At 41.3% G+C, this 19088-nt stretch overlaps 1 protein-coding gene across 15 annotated transcripts in view; it reads right to left on the bottom strand.

Moving 5' to 3' along the window:
• The window catches only part of UNC5D (unc-5 netrin receptor D), a 641211-nt gene that overhangs the window by 113576 nt on the left and 508547 nt on the right, over positions 1-19088 (bottom strand). For 11 of the 15 annotated variants that reach the window (XM_086379671.1, XM_086379669.1, XM_086379670.1 and 8 more), the window contains 3 exons: positions 17403-17583; positions 16366-16533; positions 14219-14383 (listed from right to left, as the gene is read on the bottom strand). In XM_086379671.1, the coding sequence (XP_086235797.1) occupies positions 14219-14383; positions 16366-16533; positions 17403-17583 (514 nt within the window). The remainder of the gene's footprint in view (positions 1-14218; positions 14384-16365; positions 16534-17402; positions 17584-19088) is intronic. The other 4 variants (XM_086379676.1, XM_086379681.1, XM_086379674.1 and 1 more) reach the window with 1 other exon arrangement.

Here is a 19088-nt window from a genome sequence, read left to right as displayed (position 1 = left end):
TTCCTTTGCTGTCCACCGTAAACTATCACAGCATTGTTAATCAGCTATACTCCAGTGTGAAATAAAAAGTTAAACAAAAAGACTATGAAACAAATATTGAACTCTAATCAATTGTATGCTTGCAGAAGTGTTTAAGAGTGAAATGTACCTATGTCTACAATCTATTTTGAAATGTATCAAAAATAAGATGGGTTGGTAGAGGAACAGGTTTATGATAAAGCAATATGCATGTGTGCGTGCTAAGTCACTTTAATCGTATTCGACTCTTTGTTACCCCATGGACTGTAGCCCGCCAGGCTCCTCTGTCCATGGGATTCTCTAGGCAAGAATACTGGAGTGGGTTGCCATGCCCTCCTCCAGGGGATCTTCCCGACCCAGGGTCTGAACCCAAGTCTCTTGCATTTCCTGCATTGTTAGGCAGGTTCTTTAACATTCGTGCCATCTGGGAAGCCCAAAGCAATACAGCAAATGCTAATTGTAGAATCTAGGTGATACAGACTCTTATGTGTTTGAATATATTCATATTAGAATGCTGGAAAATTTTTTAACATGCTATTTGCTTGATTACTGATTGGAGGAAAAGAAGTTATTGATTATCACTGTGCTTCATTTCCACATGCTTTCTGTCTTCCTCAAAGACATTAATTAAGAAGCAGTGTTATGCTCTCTGAAGTTGCAGGAAATCCCAGGATCTGGTGGACCTGCTTTGTTATTACTGGCAGATAATTGGATAAACACGAGGTCTGCTCTGCATTGGCAATATCGCCACGATTGAGTGTGTCAGGCAGACTCAGGCAGACCCTGAAGATGACAAGCAGAGATTCTATTTTATTCTCCTGTGGACGCTGGAAGTTCACTAAGGCTCTAGGACACGTAGGAACACATCACCAGTTCTTGTAAACACCCTGAAACTCTTCAACTCTTCTGGTGATGGGAAACACAGCAAAATTACAAGAGTGTACAGCACAGCACGTCTCTCTTTTTGCTCTTTTCACTTCTTAATTTCCACTTCGCGTTTTTCTCTTTTTTTAAGGTCCTGCTCAGAAAGAACTCTTTGGTGACTGTATTTACCCCATGTGTTACTTCAGTTAGTTCAATTCTTGCTTCTTCTCCCCACTCTCCAGCCTGTACAGACCATCATAAGATCTGCTGCCCCTTTTAAAATGAACTCTTGAGCAGAGTTCCCTGTGCTATACAGTAGGTCCTTTTGGTTATCTGTCTTACAAATAGCAGTGTCTATATGTCAATCCCAACCTCTCAATTTATCCCTCCCTATGGGAAAAGAATCTGGAAAAGAAAAGATACATGGATATATACAACCAGATCACTTTGCTGTGACCTGAAGCTGATACGACATTGTTAACCAAATCTACTCCAATATAAAATGAAAATTTAAAAAGTGCATTCTGAGCACATCCAGCCAGGTAGGACAAGTATAGACAATAAGAGGTTTTGAGAGAGTCCTCACAGGCTGTCCCAGGTGGTTTTGTCTTGTTAGAGGAATTGCTGGCTTCCTCAGAGATAGCTGGGTAATTAGAGGAAAGTCCAGGACTGGAATGGCAAAAACCCTCACCTGAATAAAAACCTGTAAGATTTGAGATGTACATGAATGAATGAACATCAGTTCTCTTGATATTTTCCACCAAAGAACTGTTCAAGATCTCATCATATTAATTTGGGGAAGTCAGCTGAGTACTCTAAGAAACAGTTCATGGATGTGACTTCTGATGACAAAGACCTTCCAGAATCGCACCCCAGCTGAAGCACAAGATTCATATGCCATGAGTGACTGTCTTCCTCCCTCTTTCTTTTTTCAAATTTGACATCTCTTTAAGGAATATCTTTTGTATTTCCTAAACTCAGACAAATAAGTATCCATAATGACCATACTTCCAGGGAGCATTTGCATATTTCATTGTTGAACTAAATCATTTCAGTTTCCAAATTTCCTACCACCTCTGTTATAAAGTCCTATCCATTCCCACTGATTCTGTGTGAGTTAGTGTGTTTTCTTGCTGGATATACAGAGTACAACATGCTTTGGGGTCACTGCAAAGATGTTTAAGCATGTGTCTACACTTTCTTATCAGCAGTTGGCCTCAAAGTGATAAAGGGCGATGTTTTGAACTCTGCTCCAAGGGAAGCTGCATATTAAAATCCTTTTTTCATCCTATAAATTTTGCTTTGATTCCCTTGCTCCCATCCACAACAGAAAAATATGCATGTGTATACACACACGTGTGCATTCACTGAAAACTAAACAAAAATGTTCAGAGTATGTAACTGAAGCTTAAGGGGATAAATTATTGATTAATTTCATGGTGACCATTTTCTGTCAGGCAATAGTATTATTCAAATTATTTAAAAAATCATTTGAAAGCATCCTATCAGAATAAGCACCAGCCCGGACATAGGGTCATGGTGTGTCTGGGTTGGTCCCTTTAGTTGCTGGGTCACAGGGAGGTCAGTGTAGGCAATGGATTAGGGGTGGTAGTAAGATTTGGGAGGGTGTTTATTATGATGGCTATTCACTAATTGCTAAAGAAATACTTAGCAACTGATATATATAGGCCATCAGTCATCTCTTAGGAAAAAAAAAAAGTTCGAAAAGAAATTGTGAATTGAGAATCTTTGACTAGTAGATTTATTCTAAGCTCCCTCAGGGCTTTCCTTGTGGCTCAGCTGGTAAAGAATCCGCCTGCAATTCGGGAGACCTGGGTTGGATCGCTGGGTTGGGAAGATCCCCTGGAGAAGGGAAAGGCTACCCACTCCAGTATTCTGGCCTGGAGAATCCCATGGACTGTACAGTCCATGGGTCCCAAAGAGTTGGACATGACTGAGCACCTGTCACTTTCGCTTTCAAGCTTCCTCATCCTTCCGCCAGCCATACACGTACCTGCCACGGCATTCTAAGTTGCGTGTGTGCTCAGCTGTGTCTGACTCTTTGCAACCCTATGGACTCCCCCAAGGGATCCTCCCAACCCTGGGATTGAACCCATATCCTGTGTCTCCTGCGTTGATAGGTGGAATCTCTACCACTGAGTCCCGTGGGAAGCCCACACTCTAAGTTACTTGCACCTAGAGTCTGTATTTTCCATCATTTCCATCCCAGTGCCTGGATCAGTAAAGGGAATATGGTGAAAGTGTTATTTGCTCAGTTGTGTCTGACCCCTTGTGACCCCATGGACTGTAGCCCACCAGGCTCCTCTGTCCATGGGATTCTCCAGGCAAGAATACTGGAGTGGGTTGCCATTCCCTTCTCCTGAGGATCTTCCTCACACAGGGATTGAACCCAGGTCTCACGCATTACAGGCAGATTCTTTACCATCTGAGCCACCAGCGAATATGGTAGGTATTCAATAAATATTTATTGAATGGATGAGTGCTACTCAGCCTTTTATGGACTTTCAGTTACAAGCATCACAAAGTCAGGATCTCCAAATTTCCTACTTTATGCAGGATTTCCTAAGACATTGTAGCTTCTCACTGAAGAGAATGGAGTAGATGCTAGAGACCTGCTTTGATGACTCAGTTCCTAGAAGAGGCTGTCAATTTGGCTATCCACTTTGCTGTGGATAGGAGAGGGGTTACCTTGATTTCAGATCTAAAAGATGTCCCCTCATCAGCCTGCATGGTCATCATCCAAATGCTAATCTTAGGTGTGATTGAACTAGACTATCTCCTCAAAACTGGTAAAAAGCAAATATCTGACAGCACTGACCTGCAGTGGTATTTATTATCTTATACATATAGATGTATAAAACATGTACACATGTATACAAGATGAAATTCATTTGCATATACATACACACATGTATAGGAAAGCTACATTTAAGATGGAAAATTAGAATCAAGTTTTCATATTGAAATCAATCTTAGAGATCACCTAGCTCAAAATCCACCCCCACCCCCGCCCCACATCTGTCTGATAGTTATGGACACAAGTCAAGGGATGGAGAGAGATCTGTCAAAGCCACAAGCTACTTAACAAAACAAGTAAGACCTAGGACTCTTGACTCCCAGTTCAGAGCCCTTTTCACTACCCCATGATCATTTGACCCTTTACAAATGATCATGGTAATTTTCTATTCCATTGCATGCTAACCCTGCACGCTAGGGTTAGGGATAGGGGTTAGGGGGTAGGCCCCGGGCTCTTCTCAGGATGATATAATTCTCCAGAGAAAGGGAAAGGCCAGGGTTAATGATAAAGCATCTTGGTGATGTTCATGCCACCGTCATTTTCTTGATCACACGTCTCAGTGCTCTTGAAGACACACATGGATTTAATTTGTCACTTTAAGGAGGAAACTTAGGATCAAAACAAAGACGTTTCCTCTGTCTATATTAATTCACTTTGCTCAGCACACCCCAGAGGGCACTGAATTCTCTACAAGAGTAGATTACTCTGTTTTAAATCACTTCCCTGATTGGGTTCTTGCCATTTCTTTTATGGTTGGTCCACTCTATGATCTCAGACATTAAATCTTTCTCTAGTCCAGACTAATATTTCTTACCTAGGGTTTTGTTGAGCCCTGATTAAATAAATATACTGCAGAGAGAGGTAGGGTCTGGAATACACAGAACTAATGAAGTGGAGAGAGTTTGTTTGATAGGACAGAAGCCTACATTTTGGAAACTTCCTGACCATAAGGGACTCTGGATAGCATTAGTTATTGAAAAATATGATCTATATATTTTAAATGAACTTTTTAAAAGTTTTTTTTTTTGATCTTGACCATTGTTAAAGTCTTTATTGAATTTGCTACAATATTGCAAATCTGTTTTATGTTTTGTTTTTTTTTTTGACCACGAGGCTTGTGGGATCTTACCTCCCCGACAGAGATGGAACCCCTGGTACCCCCTGCACTGGAAGGCGAATTCTTAGCCACTGGACTACCAGCAAAGTCCCTCTACTTCATATTAAAAACAAAACAAAAAACAGGGCAAAACTGCTAATTTGGGGATGGGGGGATAAGGAGCAAGGGGAATGCTGACTGGTAACAAGTATCACTGATCCAGAATGACTGGACCAGGAGGATAACCCTGGCCGTAGATTGCTGTAAAGTCCAGTAGTGTGTGTGGTGGATTTATTTTCCCCCAGTGAGGAAGGAATTTTAAGTGTGTGTTGGCAACTTAGAATCTGCTTTATAAAAATTTATTTTCTAACACAGTTGTTAGGACACATCTATTTCATAACACGAGAGAAACTGTCAGTATAATGTGGAATGATTTTCTCACTTGGGGATCATCGAGACCTTTCTCCTGGGCATTCACCTTGAGTTATTTTTAACTAGAATCACAGAATTTAGGACTTAGGACCTCAGAGATCACCTGGTCTGTCTCTTCCTTAGAACTAAACCCCATCTGCAAAGGAAGACTGGAAAATCAAGAGCTGTTCATTCAGTTATTGGGTTGGCCAAAAGGTTCCACCAATCTTTTGGCCAACCCAATGCTCATGAGATGTTTCTTGGAAAGGATGCTGACCCTTTGGTTTGATGCCATGTTGTTAGGGTTCTTGTAAGCTGTTTCCTTACAGCATGTCTCAAATTACCACTCAGAACTAGTTGCTACAAAGAAATATTAGTCAGATGTATTAGGAAAGGTTTTAACAAAATATCTACAGTGTCATTTGTCAATACTTCTGGAGAAAATGGAAAACCTACTTTTTCTGCAACAGGAAGAATCCCATTACTAGAGTAATAATGTGAACACACACACACACATTATTATTTACACAGATGGAGCACTTACGTAGATATCCAATACTTTGCATGGATTAAGTCATTTCCTCCTCAAAGGAACTCTTTGTAATAAGCACTAATACTTTTTATTTTTAACGGAAGGTTTTATTATTTATTTATTGGCTGAACCATGGGGCATGTGGGATCCTAGTTCTCTCACCAAGGGTCAAACCTGTGCCCCCTGCATTGGAAACTCAGAGTCCCAACCAATGGACTGCCAGGGAAGTCCCAATAGGCATTATTATAACTTTTATTTTCTAGATGAGTATATTTAGGCTTAGAGAAATGAAGAAATTTTCTCACAGCCTAGCAACCAAAATTCAAACTTAAGCAATCTGACCCCAGAGCCCAGGTTCTTGGACCTGATTGCTATCTATAGGATGAATGTTCAAATCCTTTAGGCTCAGCTCCCTCATTTCTTTCATTTCTAGGTTCATGGTCATTTTTCACATTTTAGAAAGAGAGCATCTCAACTCAGGACCACAGAGGACACTGAAGTCCCTGCAGTCTTTGCTCTCAATGCCAGCTCAACCCAGGCCCACCCTGGCCAGCCCTCATGGCAACTCAGCCTCTGGACCTTCTCACATCCTGAGTTCAGAGCCAGTGCCTTCTCTGGGGATGCCATCTACCAAATATTTCTTTTTTTTTTTGTCATGAATTTGTATGCCCACCGACTGTGGCTAAAATTTCACTTCCTGAAGAAATGTATTTAAGCTTTCTATTGGGTTTTCTGCCTCCAGTTCACACTGTCATGGGCATCCCTTCTTGTCTGTCTATTGAGTTTTCTTGGTGATGTGTATACCCTCTCTGAGTAATGTGATCTTGGAGGTAATGTATCCTGCTCTCCAGCTGCCCAAATTTAATTCAAAAGTCCTTCCTATTTACAGTGGAAGTGTTTTATTTCAATTCCTCCCATAAAATGAACAAAGTTAACAAGATGTGTCAAATAAACAATCTTCTAGAAATGTTTCTGTCGCATGACAAAGTACTTCCTGTCCAAACACATTCAAAGAATGTAAGCACAGTGTAAAAGTTCATATTAAAATATGTTTGTCGGGGGGTAGTTGATAGGAATAGGACAAAGCAGAAGAAAGAAACGGACCAATTGCGCTGATGTGTATTAGCTGAGAAACAAGTTCTTAAGTAGGTTACTTTGTTATGACTCTGTATGTGTGGCACCGGTTTATGAAGGAATAAAGTAAAGTGATGACAGAATGAACATTTCCTGCATACAAAAATCATCTTAAGTACTTGTTTCAGAACTGGTTGGTAAGAAAGGCCACTGTTTTTTGTTTTTTTAATTGAAGTATAGTTGATTTACAATGTTTTGTTAGTTTCAGGTATACAGTAAATTGATTGAATCTATCTATTTATCTATACATATATATACATATTCTTCTTCAGATTCTTTCCCTTAGAGGTAATTACAAAATATGACTGTATTTCTCTGTGCTATATAGTAGGTCATGTTATTTATCTATTTTATATACAGTAGTGTGTATATGTTAATCTCAAACTCCTAATTTATCCCTCTTCCACTTTCCCCATCGGTAATCATAAGTTCTTTTTCTACGCCTGAGGCCAGGTTGTTTTTTCTTTTAAATAGTTTACTAAATACATATCAATCATTGGCCAACGGATGAAGATCAATCCTTATTTGGAAGGTGGATTATGCTCAAAAAGACAATCAGATGTCTTTATCTTCTTGTTAACAAGTCATAAATGGAGAAAATCCACAGTGGGTGGATAACAAAGCAGAGACATTTTACAGTGATTTGTTGTATATGGTTCATTCTTTTGCCTTTTTTATGCTCAGGTCCACTTAGGATGTGGTACTTGAGTTCAGGTCCTCTTATCATAAGGCACAAATAGAATAGTTTTAGCCTTGTAGAATCTTTTAAAAATGCCTTCACTAAGACACGTGAGTATTAAGCTATCTCTATTTTCTTTTTTAATTAAGCACACGGGAAACTTCAGTTATGAGCCACTTCAGTCTTTCTCATTAAAGACTGTTATTCTCTGGTCTTCTTACTGGGTCTCATCGTGGGAGAGTTTTTACTGGGGCATTGGGGGAAGGCTGTGGCTAAGCTGCTAATGATACCATACGTGTCCAAATCTACATTCTTATTACTCCTGTGGGTGTGCAATATTATATCTGCATCTTCTATGCAGAATACATAAAGACAACTCTGAATTAATCAATTGTTTGTTATGCACAGAGGCAGTTATTGGGTATTTCTAGGAGAAATCTTTATGTAAAAAGGGATACCTACTATATACTATAAATGGAATGGGAATGGGCTTTTAATATTAAAACTCCTTGGGAGAATTAGCAAGCAGTAGGAAACTTCATGACGACTTAATGCACTGTGCTAGTATGTTATCTTGCTGATGCCAGTTTTATTTTTTTGTGATACTACAATTTTGTGATACTACAATTTTATGATACTACAATCAGGCAGCTGTGTAGTGCAGTGGGCCCTGAAACATGAACTTATCCAACAAAAAGTTGAAGAATGAGTCCTGTGAGTCCTGACTCTTTGCCCAAAGGATGTGTGGATTTTGTTTTAATAAAGGGACGTCCATCTGTTATAATCCCATATACAAAGCAGACATTTGGTAAACCACCAGCAAAAACTAAGAGTTGTTTCAGATGCACTCAGCCAACTCTGGAATGAACATTTTCTTATTCAGTGCCCTAGAAAATACAGGGAAGGAACCCAGGTAATTACTGTAATGGATAACAATGAGGTTTAGAATGATCCAAGGGAAAAATGCTTACCAAAGCAACCTTTCCTTTGATGTGATTACAGGTTCACCTTTTCGGTCATGTAAGTAGATAGCTCAACAGACAATGTGGATAGATTGGAGATGCAGCTTGGGGATGTTTATTTGAATCTGCTATTGTATGGGATGTCTTTATCCTTGATGAGGTTTCCAAACCGTCAACTCCAACTTTTCTTATCAGCGTACCCATCAGAAATGAAAACAAAGCACCGTGTAGCTGCTCTTTCTGTTTCTGAACTGTCAATGTTGAACTGACCTATCTCACATCCTGACAAGAAGGACGGATTAGCCACCAGGTAGCTCAGCCACGAAGCTTCTCTTTCAGGCCCCTGTGGCATTTCTCTGGGTTCATCATCACTGCCCATCTGGGCACTAATCCTGTCTGAAGCGAATTCACTTAAACTTCTGAAGGCAAAGCCTTTAGTTTTCTATCTGCTGGAATAAAAAGTGTGGGGAACAGGTTCCCCTTATGTCTCCAATTCAAACACAACACCCCACCACGTTCACCCTACTGTTCCTGCCGATGAGGAATGCACATGTCATTTACATGTACGTACCAGTGATCCTCCAAGCACAGAAGCAGCTAAGTTCAGTAAGTGGAAAGGACCACAGTCAGAAAGCTACCTGATTCTGAGGTTAAAGCTTAGAAAACATGGATCCACAAGTTCCCATCTCTCGACAGGCATTCTACATAATTATCTTCCTGGAAAAGAATAGTTCCAGCACAAAGGCACTGGATGCTTAGTTTATGCTTGCAATTTGGAACCTCGCACTCAGTGCTATTGGCATCAATTGCCTAACCTCCCAGTCTTGGGGCATTTATTTCCTTGTTGGGAGCATTTAGGTGTGGCCATCTGTGCTAGCATAACACTACGGTCCTGTGCCTCAGTCACAACTGACCAAGCAACAATCATACCCCAGTATTAAAGCGATCGTTCAGAGCTGGCAGCTCTGTCTCTAGGAGAAATGCAGCTCTCAGGGACAATAAAGGAAATAAAGGAAATCCAGATGCTTTGTTGAGAGCTAAGTAAAAATTAAAGAATTGTAGGTCATCCAAGAGCCAAGCAATGTCACTGTGAAACTGCCAAGAGAAGTTGGGGAATTGAGGACTTGCTTCAGGGTTGTGTCTGGCATAAAGGGAAAAAAAAAATATCAAATGAAGGAAATTCCCCAATTGGAACATGACCCAGATCTTTCACAAAGTGACTGCTCCATAAAGCTGTTGCCAAATGCTATTTTAATCAAACCCAGCCTTCATTGGATCTCCATCCCGAGAGCACAGCTAGTTTCACCAAGAGCACTTCAGCAGAGTACCAACCAGAAGCACAGAGTAATGTTGGCACCATCTAACTAGACTGCTGTTCATTGATTCCTGCAGACACAGTCAAATGCGCTTCATCTTTGCTGACATGGGACCCACTCTGTGTCTTAAAGGGCAGACTGTATCCCAGTGTTAGGCTCTTAGAAACACACTCCTTTCCCACTGATGTATAAATATATCTCATTCACATCTACAATTTCACAGGCTTCAATTTTTCCATCAAAAAGCTTAGTCATTGTAACCATCAAGAGTCTCTGATCATGTTTGACAGACATCTTAATATGCATATGACAGAGGCAAAGAATGCTAGACAAACCCATTCTTAAGTAGAAAAGGGAATAGGGGAACGAAGAGATTGAACAGAAAGAAAAGGCTTACATAGCGTTTTAAACTCATGAGGGGATTTAACAGAGCTCTCCACCTCCAATGCTGAACATATTCTAAAGCCCACTGTTCTGCTCATTTTATTTCCACTACTGGAAAATGGAAACAGAATACTCATTAAATTGCACATGTAAGACAGAAGACCACACATGGCCCAGGTTCATAGGAGGGTTTCATTCAGTAACAAAGTAACTGCCCGAACCTCGGCTTGATTGGCTTTAAGGAAGGAGCTAGGCTTTGGAACTTCACAGGTACACATGCATCTGGGATGGTTAATTTCATGTATCAACCTGAGCAGGCCATCAGGTACACAAATATTTGGTAAAACATTAGTCTGTGAGGGTGTTTTCAGATGAGACCAAAGTTGCATTGCTATGCTAAGTCACTTCAGTCGTGTCTGACTCTGTGCGACCCCATAGACGGCAGCCCACCAGGCTCCCCCGTCCCTGGGATTCTCCAGGCAAGAACATTGGAGTGGGTTGCCAAAAGTTGCAATAAGCAGGCTGAAAAAAGCAAATTGCCCTCCACACTCTGTGTGGGCCACACCTAATCATTTGAATGCCTGACCTTCCCAGGTAAGACAGACTCCTGCCTGACAGCTTCTGAACTGGGACATTGGTGCTACAGACTCTGGATTTGCCAGCTTCTATAATATGAGCCAATTTCTTATAATGAATATATTTATATATGTATGTGTATATCCTGTATCTTATGTATGTATCATATTGGTTCTGTTTCTCTGGAGAACGCTGGTGAATACAATATTTCAGATTTTAAAACTGGGATCTGGACTGGTCAGAATCCTCTTACTCAGCTAACAATATAAGTACAAATAAATAATATTCACATATTTCATCATTTTTTCTCACATTTGGAGCTAACCATTGTCTGTCTTCAATCAGGAACTCTAAATTTCAGTCAACGAAGGTTGAAGCTTGACATTTATAGAATTTTCCCTAAGCTCAAGTCCAACTGGTGGTTGTTAGATGGTGCTAGTGGTAAAGAACCTGCCTGCCGATACAGGAGACATAAGAGACACAGGTTCGATCTCTGGGTTAGGAAGATCCCCTGGAGGGAGGCATGGAACCCTCTCCAGTACTCTTGCCTGGAGAATCCCCTGGACAGGATTCTAGGACAGGAGCCTGGCGGGCTGCAGTCCATGGGATTACAAAGAGTTGGATACCACAGGGCAATGGCACCCCACTCCAGTACTCTTGCCTGGAAAATCCCATGGAAGGAGGAGCCCGGTGGGCTGTAGTCCATGGGGTCGCTAGGAGTCAGACACGACTGAGCGACTTCATTTTCACTCTTCACTTTCATGCACTGGAGAAGGAAATGGCAACCCACTCCAGTGTTCTTGCCTGAAGAATCCCAGGGACGGGGGAGCCTGGTGGGCTGCCGTCTGTGGGGTCGCACAGAGTCGGACACGACTGAAGCGACTTAGCAGCAGCAGCAGAAGCAACTGAGCAGGCAGGCAGGGAAGGTTATTACTATGTACTATAATAGTTCTATAATACTTCAATCAGTATTCTCTTATTTCTATTTTTTATTTCTAATATTTCAAAAGTATCTAATGATCATCTAAACTATAACCAGTAGCCTCACAGTTATGCTGTCAAGGGCTTTTTAGAAGATATATGAGATTATTGTCTTAACTATAGTCCTAATCAATGTTAAGAAACATGTCAAGAAATAGTCACAACTTAAAGGTATATTTCAGATATATCTGGTGGTGGTCAAGGGTAGCCAGAAACACATTTCCTTAAACCTCTTGCTAATGAGTTTGTGTTGTCACCGTATATTTGAAAAGAATGGAACAGACATTTCATCAGCAAACACAGATAAATGACCAATTAACAAATGAAAATCTGCTCAATATCATTAGACATTATGGAAGTGCAAGTTACAATAAAAAAAAATCTACATATTCGTTAGAATGACTTAATTTAAAATGACCAATAATAAGTGCTCGCAAAGATGTGGAACAACCAGCACAGTTACATCCTAGTGGTAAAAATTTTAACGATTACAATTCTTTCAGAAAGGTTCTTATATCATTAAATACCTAATTATGGTATGGACCACTAATCCCATTTCTAGGTATTTACCCAAAAGAAATGAACATACATGTCCACACAAGGTCTGTACACAAGGGTTCATAGCAGCTTTGTTCATAGGAGCCCCCAGATGGAAACAACGCTATGCCTATCACCTGGTGAAAGGATAAGCATTGCGGTAGATCCATAAAGTGGAACGCTATTTAACAAAAATAAAAAGTTAGTTACTGATAGGTGCAGCAGAATGAAGGAATGTCAAACGCATTATGACAATTGAAAGAAAGCAGAAAAGTGGTGCTTAGGGGTAGGGGAAAAGAAATGACTGCAGAAGAGCACAAGCAAACTCTGGGGATGAACGGCAACATTGTCTATCTTGATTGTGATGGTATATTTACTAGAGAGCAAGGCCCTTTCACTACTGAGATGGTGGGGGGAAAGTGAAAGTGTTAGTCGCTTAGTCTTCTCTGAATCTTTGCAACCCTATGGACTGCAGCCTGCCAGGCTCCTCTGTCCATGGGATTCTCCAGGCAAGAATACTATAGGGAGTAGTCATTCCCTTCCCCAGGGGATCTTCCCAACCCAGGGACTGAACCCAGGTCTTCTGCATTGTAGGCAGATTCTTTACCATCTGAGCCACCAGGCAAGCCCATGATTTGGTTCCCTTTAATTATAGACCTTTGTATTGTATCTGACATATACAGATTACTCAGTACTTGAACTGAGCAAGTAAAGGAATTATGGGGCTATGAGGTAGCGCTTGTTTCAATGTACTGATCATTTTAACTAATGCATTAACCATTTCGACTTATTCTGAAAATATGACTGTTTGTAGAGGCTTGCTTTCAAGCATAGCTAGTCATATTGACACAGAAAAATAAATACAACTTAGATGCCTCCTTCATACTATAATCCTCCTAAATAAAAAGTGACACATAGTCCTGAAAAGATGACAAATTATTGAACTACATTATTTTTTGCTGGATATCATCCTAGAAGGCAACCTAGTTCTAAAGAATAGGTACACCTCGAATCTCCTGTTTTTGAAGGATCTAAGAAAAATCAATATACCCTTTAGCACATCTCAATGGGGAAGCGGAGAAGGGATTGCTATTTATCGAGCACCTATTCCGTGCCATGAAATATTCAAAATATATTCTTTTAATGCTGGTCCCAGGAGATAACCAAAAATAGGCACTTTTTGGGTACTTTTGGTACAATTCATAGAAGTTAAGCAGTTGAGTGACTTCCCCTAGATCACAAAGCTAGTAAGGGATACCACCAAATTAAAACTCACCTCTGTGTGGTTCTATTTAATCCTCCCATGGTTTCATACCCAGGCAGACAGTCACTTGAAGAAGTTAAAACATAACCTCAGGAATAACACAAAGGCTTGGAAGTTCTGAAATGGGCATTCTATTTTGGGCCATGCCAGACCAATTTGAGACAAACCCAGCCACCTCCTCAGTGCCCCATCTGTAAGGTAACAGTTAAAACGCATGTCCCTTGGTCATACTGCATGTCCCGTGGCCTCTGAGGATTACAAAATGCTTTAGAGTCTGGTAAAATTCTTGGGAGAAAAACAAGCCTACGTTGATCCAGATCGGAATTTCACCAAACCTAAAGACAATGGGCCCTATAAGAAAAGAACTGCTAAGCCCCAAAGTCTAACACATTTGCCTACATCATTTCTCTCCCAACCATATCTAGTTACGATCACGGTAAATATACGCACGGGTGGAAATGAGAGTGGTAACAATGTTTAAAGTGACCTATTTGTCTTCTCTTTGACACTTTCCACCCGTTTTCTTTTTGCTCTGGGGGATTTTGTTTTCTGGGAACTGGTTTCATAGAATCAATGGTCCTGGCATTATCATAGCATCTTTTCCTATGATGGACAGACACAGAAGATGTGTACCGTAAGCTCTTACCTAGGATGCAAAGGCCGTCTGTGCAGTTCTCGGATTCCTGGCTTAGACCTTCGCAGAATTTGCCCCCGTTTCTCGGGGCGGGGGCTGTGCATTCTCGTATCCGCAGATGCTCGCACTCCGGGCTGCAGACCGACCACTCACTCCACACTTCCCAGCTCCCGTCCACTTCAAAGGGAAACAGAAGGAGCCATCGTTAGACTGCATCTGACAGCTGTCAGGAGACTCACCCCAAGGCCACTGTGGTTCTTAGAGCTGGATTTTAAAGAAATCACCACCACCACAGAAAGAAAATAATTTATCTGTTTATCTTCTCTCCATGGTTTCTTTCCTAAAGAGACAGGCGAACAACCGCAGTGGTGTAATTCTCTTGCTATTGCAGGATGAGACCAATTACTGAATTTGGGCAAACATGTGAATTGCCCGTGCCCTCAGGTTCGCTAATCATGTAATTATCCATTCTTTCCCCGTCTTTTATGCCCAAGTGCACTTAGATGGACAGATCCACTCTGTGCAAGAACCACTGGTAATCACTACTTCCTTGTGGGTTGACAGTTTAGAACAGAAAGTAGAATAAATGCTCTTTAAGTCCTAAAAGCCCCTCAATAATAAAAAGTTACACCCATATATATTGATAGTATTAAACTAAAACAGGTCAGCCAAGCCCCAAGATACCAGGACTTACATGAATAGAATCTCTTGGGTCATAGATTGCTGCTGTACGTAGAAACGAACAAACTGAACTTAATTCCACTAAAAAACAACCCTAGAGATTATGGCAGCTGTTGGAAGCAATTGTTTCACTACCTCCTAGGAATAGGGCAACCGTGCTAATGTGGGTTATTGAAGATATTGCCATTTTTAATCTAGAGAGACTAGTCAAGAGCATGTGCATGCTCAGCCGCTCAGTCGTGTCTGACTCTTTGTGACCCCACGGACTGTAGTCCGCCAGGCTCCTCTGTCCACGAGATTTCCCAGGCAAGAATACTGGAGTGGGTTGCCCTTTCCTTCTCCAGGGGATCTTCCTGATCCAGGACTTGAACCTGTGTCTTCTGCACTGGCAGGCAGATTGTTTACCACTGAACCACCTGGGAAGCCCAGTATAGGGTAAAATAAAAATACTAAATTTGAAGCGAAATATCTGAGTCCTTGTCTTGGTTCTGTCAACATTTTGGCTGAGCCACCCTAAGCAAGCACTTAGCCTGACTTTATTATTTCTGTCAATCGGGGAATCATAAAACTCACAACACAAAACTAAAGGACATTGTTTGTGTAAATGTGTCTTGCACAGTACCTGCACATAGTAAGCACTCAATAAATGTGTACTGAATAAAAATTCAAAATGAAACTCCAAGCACAGGCAACTGGCAAAAGCCTCGCCTTAGCTTTGAGTGGTACTAGATTTGCAATTTTAAAGACACAAGTCTCTGGTCCAGTGTCCTTGGACTTAATGTTGGATCATGCGTGTGAGACCCAGGATCCATTTATTTCTCAGTGGGAGAATATGCTTCCCACTCAAAAAATCATCTTCTGGCTCATCTACTTCTCATCGTATACATTGGGTTACAGCCAGTAAGATGAGCAAAAGAACTTGTAAAAGCCATATTTGGTAAATGAAGCCTCTATTCAGAAAGGAAGGCGATCATAGCCCAAATGTAAAATAGAAATGGCTGTGATGCAATCTCTGCCAATTGCATTGTCTTAAATGCAAAGGTAAACCTGATGAGGTTAGTTGAATGATGACTGATGATAAAAGGTCAAGTATTTGGTACCTGTTTTGTGCTCAAAGGCAATTCACTACACCCTATTATACAGATGAACACTACACAATGGGAGAACCCAAGGAGAGAAGGGCATGGCTTGGCCCAATCAAACACTGGTAGTATAAAAATACATAAAAACATTTGGCTTACTGATGTTGAGTGTCTAGGGTAATCTGAGTATGAAGAGAAAAACTATGCCCCCACATAGAGGTATTTCATCCATGTTCTTGCTATTACAATTACTTCCGTGTCAGTACTCTGGACAAAGGCTCTGTTCTAAGAACTTGGAAGATGTTGACTTTGGGAAGGTAGGTTCTACTGAGCGCTTCACACCAGCTCGATCGTGGTGGTGGATGAGAAGGGAAAGGAAATCTACGCATATCTCACCAGGACAGAGAGCAGTGCAGGTTATTTTCTGCACTGACATTCCCTCACAAAAGGCTCCACCATTGAGAGGAGCTGGGTTGGTGCAGGTCCGGGAACGTTTCTGCCATCCTCTCCCACAGGGAACATTGCAGGCTGACCACTCTGTCCAGGAAGACCAGCCACCATTCACTGAGAGAGAAAAATGGGGAGGGGAGAAGAAAAAAAAAAAAGAAAGGAAAGAGGTTTTTACTGATTGCCTACTATGTGCAAGCCACTTGCCAGGTGTTGTGAGTTGGGCATCCAGGGACCAAGAGACCAGTGGGGACCCTCACTGGCTGCCCCACTGTGTGGCAACCGTGGGGCTGATCTAGTCTCCACCTCCCAGTCTACTCTTCTGTAGACCATAGGAGGGACACAGAGAATTTACTTTGCAAGGAAATGATGAACCAGAGGAAGAAGTCATCAACATATTTCTACAGCACTTGCTATTCCAGAGGAGAAGAAGAAAATACCAGCATCTGAATTTCTATTAACTTTCAGTGCTTCAAACGTCAATCCCAGGGCTCTTCTACTGTGGAAGGCAGTGCTTACTTCAATAGCTGGGAATTTCACTTATCCATTACCTGAGCTATTCAGCAAATAGTCATGTTTGTTTTTGGTGGATTTCATATGCCAGAAGAGGAACTGCGAATAGCCAAGTGTGGGGAGGATGGGGTAGATGTTGGGTTTGGAAGAGTGGGAAGCAGAAGTTGCTCACCTCGATTCTTTTCAAATGTAAACACAATGGAGGCAAAGAAAAGTCTTTTAAAGTTCTTTTGAAAATAGATTGAAAATGTCACTCACTATCCCCCAGAAGTCTAATCTTGGATGAAAGAGCAAATACATTCACGGCTATAGGCGTCACCTACCAATAGGCTGAGGCAGGAGATGGCGCTGTAATGGAAACCCGCTGGAGTCCCTTCAGTGCTAGACACAGAAAGTTCTAAGGAAATGCACCTCCCTCTACCCCTCTGCATCCTATCCTCTCTATCCACTCCAGGCCTTTGGGCTGGTCTTACCATAAACCACCACTGTAGCCGACAGGCTCCTCCTCTTGGCTACGATGTTGGCCGCCATGCAAGTGTAATTCCCGGAGTCAGAGAGCCGCGCCTGCCGGATGATGAGGTTGTGGTCCGCCCTGGTGTCAATGTGCTCATCTTGTTCAGAGTCTATGGGCTCCTCGTTTTTCAGCCATTCCACCTATCAGAAGTCAGGAATGTTTACAAGTCATTAAACACACACACACACACACACACACACACACAAAAGTTTTCTGGAATCGGAAAATGAGTGGTTAGAGCATATGGAAGAGAGATGTACATAACACAGAATGGCAACACGAATGCTATCTTTTTAATCTTTATTCCATACACCATCCTTTTCATTCATTTGGTATATTCAGGACATGAATACTCCAGTTAATAAACTGGAGGTGGGAAAAGAATATAAGCATCCTATTGACTTTGACCTATTTTCTAAAAATGCAATAGAAGAGAGAAAAGACTGTAATTAGGTCATTTCATTATATTTCATCGTGTTACAACTCTGATGATGATGATGATGATGATACTCCAATAACTGGCCCAAAATGGAGATCAGAAAAAGCAACACATATAGGTAGAGCTTGGACTCTGTGCAGAGAGGGTATTATGTTGTCAGACAAGGTTTGAAGCTCATATTGTTTGCATTTAAGCAACAACAACATAGATTTGGGTAATCAGAAACACAGAAATGAGACTCAGATCTCAGTGTTCCCTGGTTTCAGGGATATGTTTATTTGGTGATCATTTATGTTACTCCTTTAGTGATTCAACAGATGTTTAGGTCAGATCAGATACCCGACACATTTAAGCCCCAGCCTCCCTTCCAAAGGATCTCACTTTTCACATCCTCTGAGTTTAGACTAGTCCCATCTCTGGTTTGTTTCCTCTGACTTGTTCCTAGAGTATCTATTTCTCTCTTTCCAGTTCCACTTTAAACGTATCCTTGGCCGAAAGTACTTTTTCCCTGGACACCTGAGGAAGCCACAGAGGGGACCTTCTGCTCCCTGGATCTTCATCCTCCCGGAAGCTGGGGCATACCGTCCCTACCTCCCCTAATTCATCAAGCAGACCAGGCTTCCCTGATCCAGCTGCCTGCCTTCCCCATGCTGTCTTCTGCTTCTACATCTAAACACCATCTCCACTCTCTTGTGCCATCTTGGTAGCACCGTACACAGCTCCTGTTTGACAAGAACCATTTAGCTCTAGTTATCATTATGTGTTATACACAGGAATTTAACAGAGACATCAAAACTTTAATTTAACCAAGAAAGCAGTCACTACACCAAAAAGACCTCACACGTAAGTACATGCATCCGGGTTCTTTTCACGTACCCTGCCCACCACTAACATAGATAATTGAAAGTTGGCTTTAGAAGATGTCTCATTTCATCTTTAAATGTAAATAATTATAATTTATTGCCAATAATCAAGTGACACCTGTTAGCAATTTGGTTTAATAAATATTTTTGGCTCCCATTAAAAGGGATTTATTTACCAGAAGAAAACCTATACTGATACTTTAATATTTATCCCAAGAACCAGCCCAAGAATGAGAGTATAGAATACCAAAAGTCATCAGTCAATCCAAAATCAGTCCTAGATGAGGCAGATTTTTAGAAAAGAAAATGATGCCAGAATAGCCAAAAGAGATCTGAGAATTGC

This window comes from Bos grunniens, chromosome 27, assembly GCF_055505025.1.
Source record: "Bos grunniens cultivar Pamir isolate PY7600 chromosome 27, Bosgru_T2T1.0, whole genome shotgun sequence".
NCBI lineage: Eukaryota > Metazoa > Chordata > Mammalia > Artiodactyla > Bovidae > Bos > Bos grunniens.
Note: the sequence above shows the minus strand (reverse complement) of the source record. Positions and strands in the feature narration are given on the sequence as shown.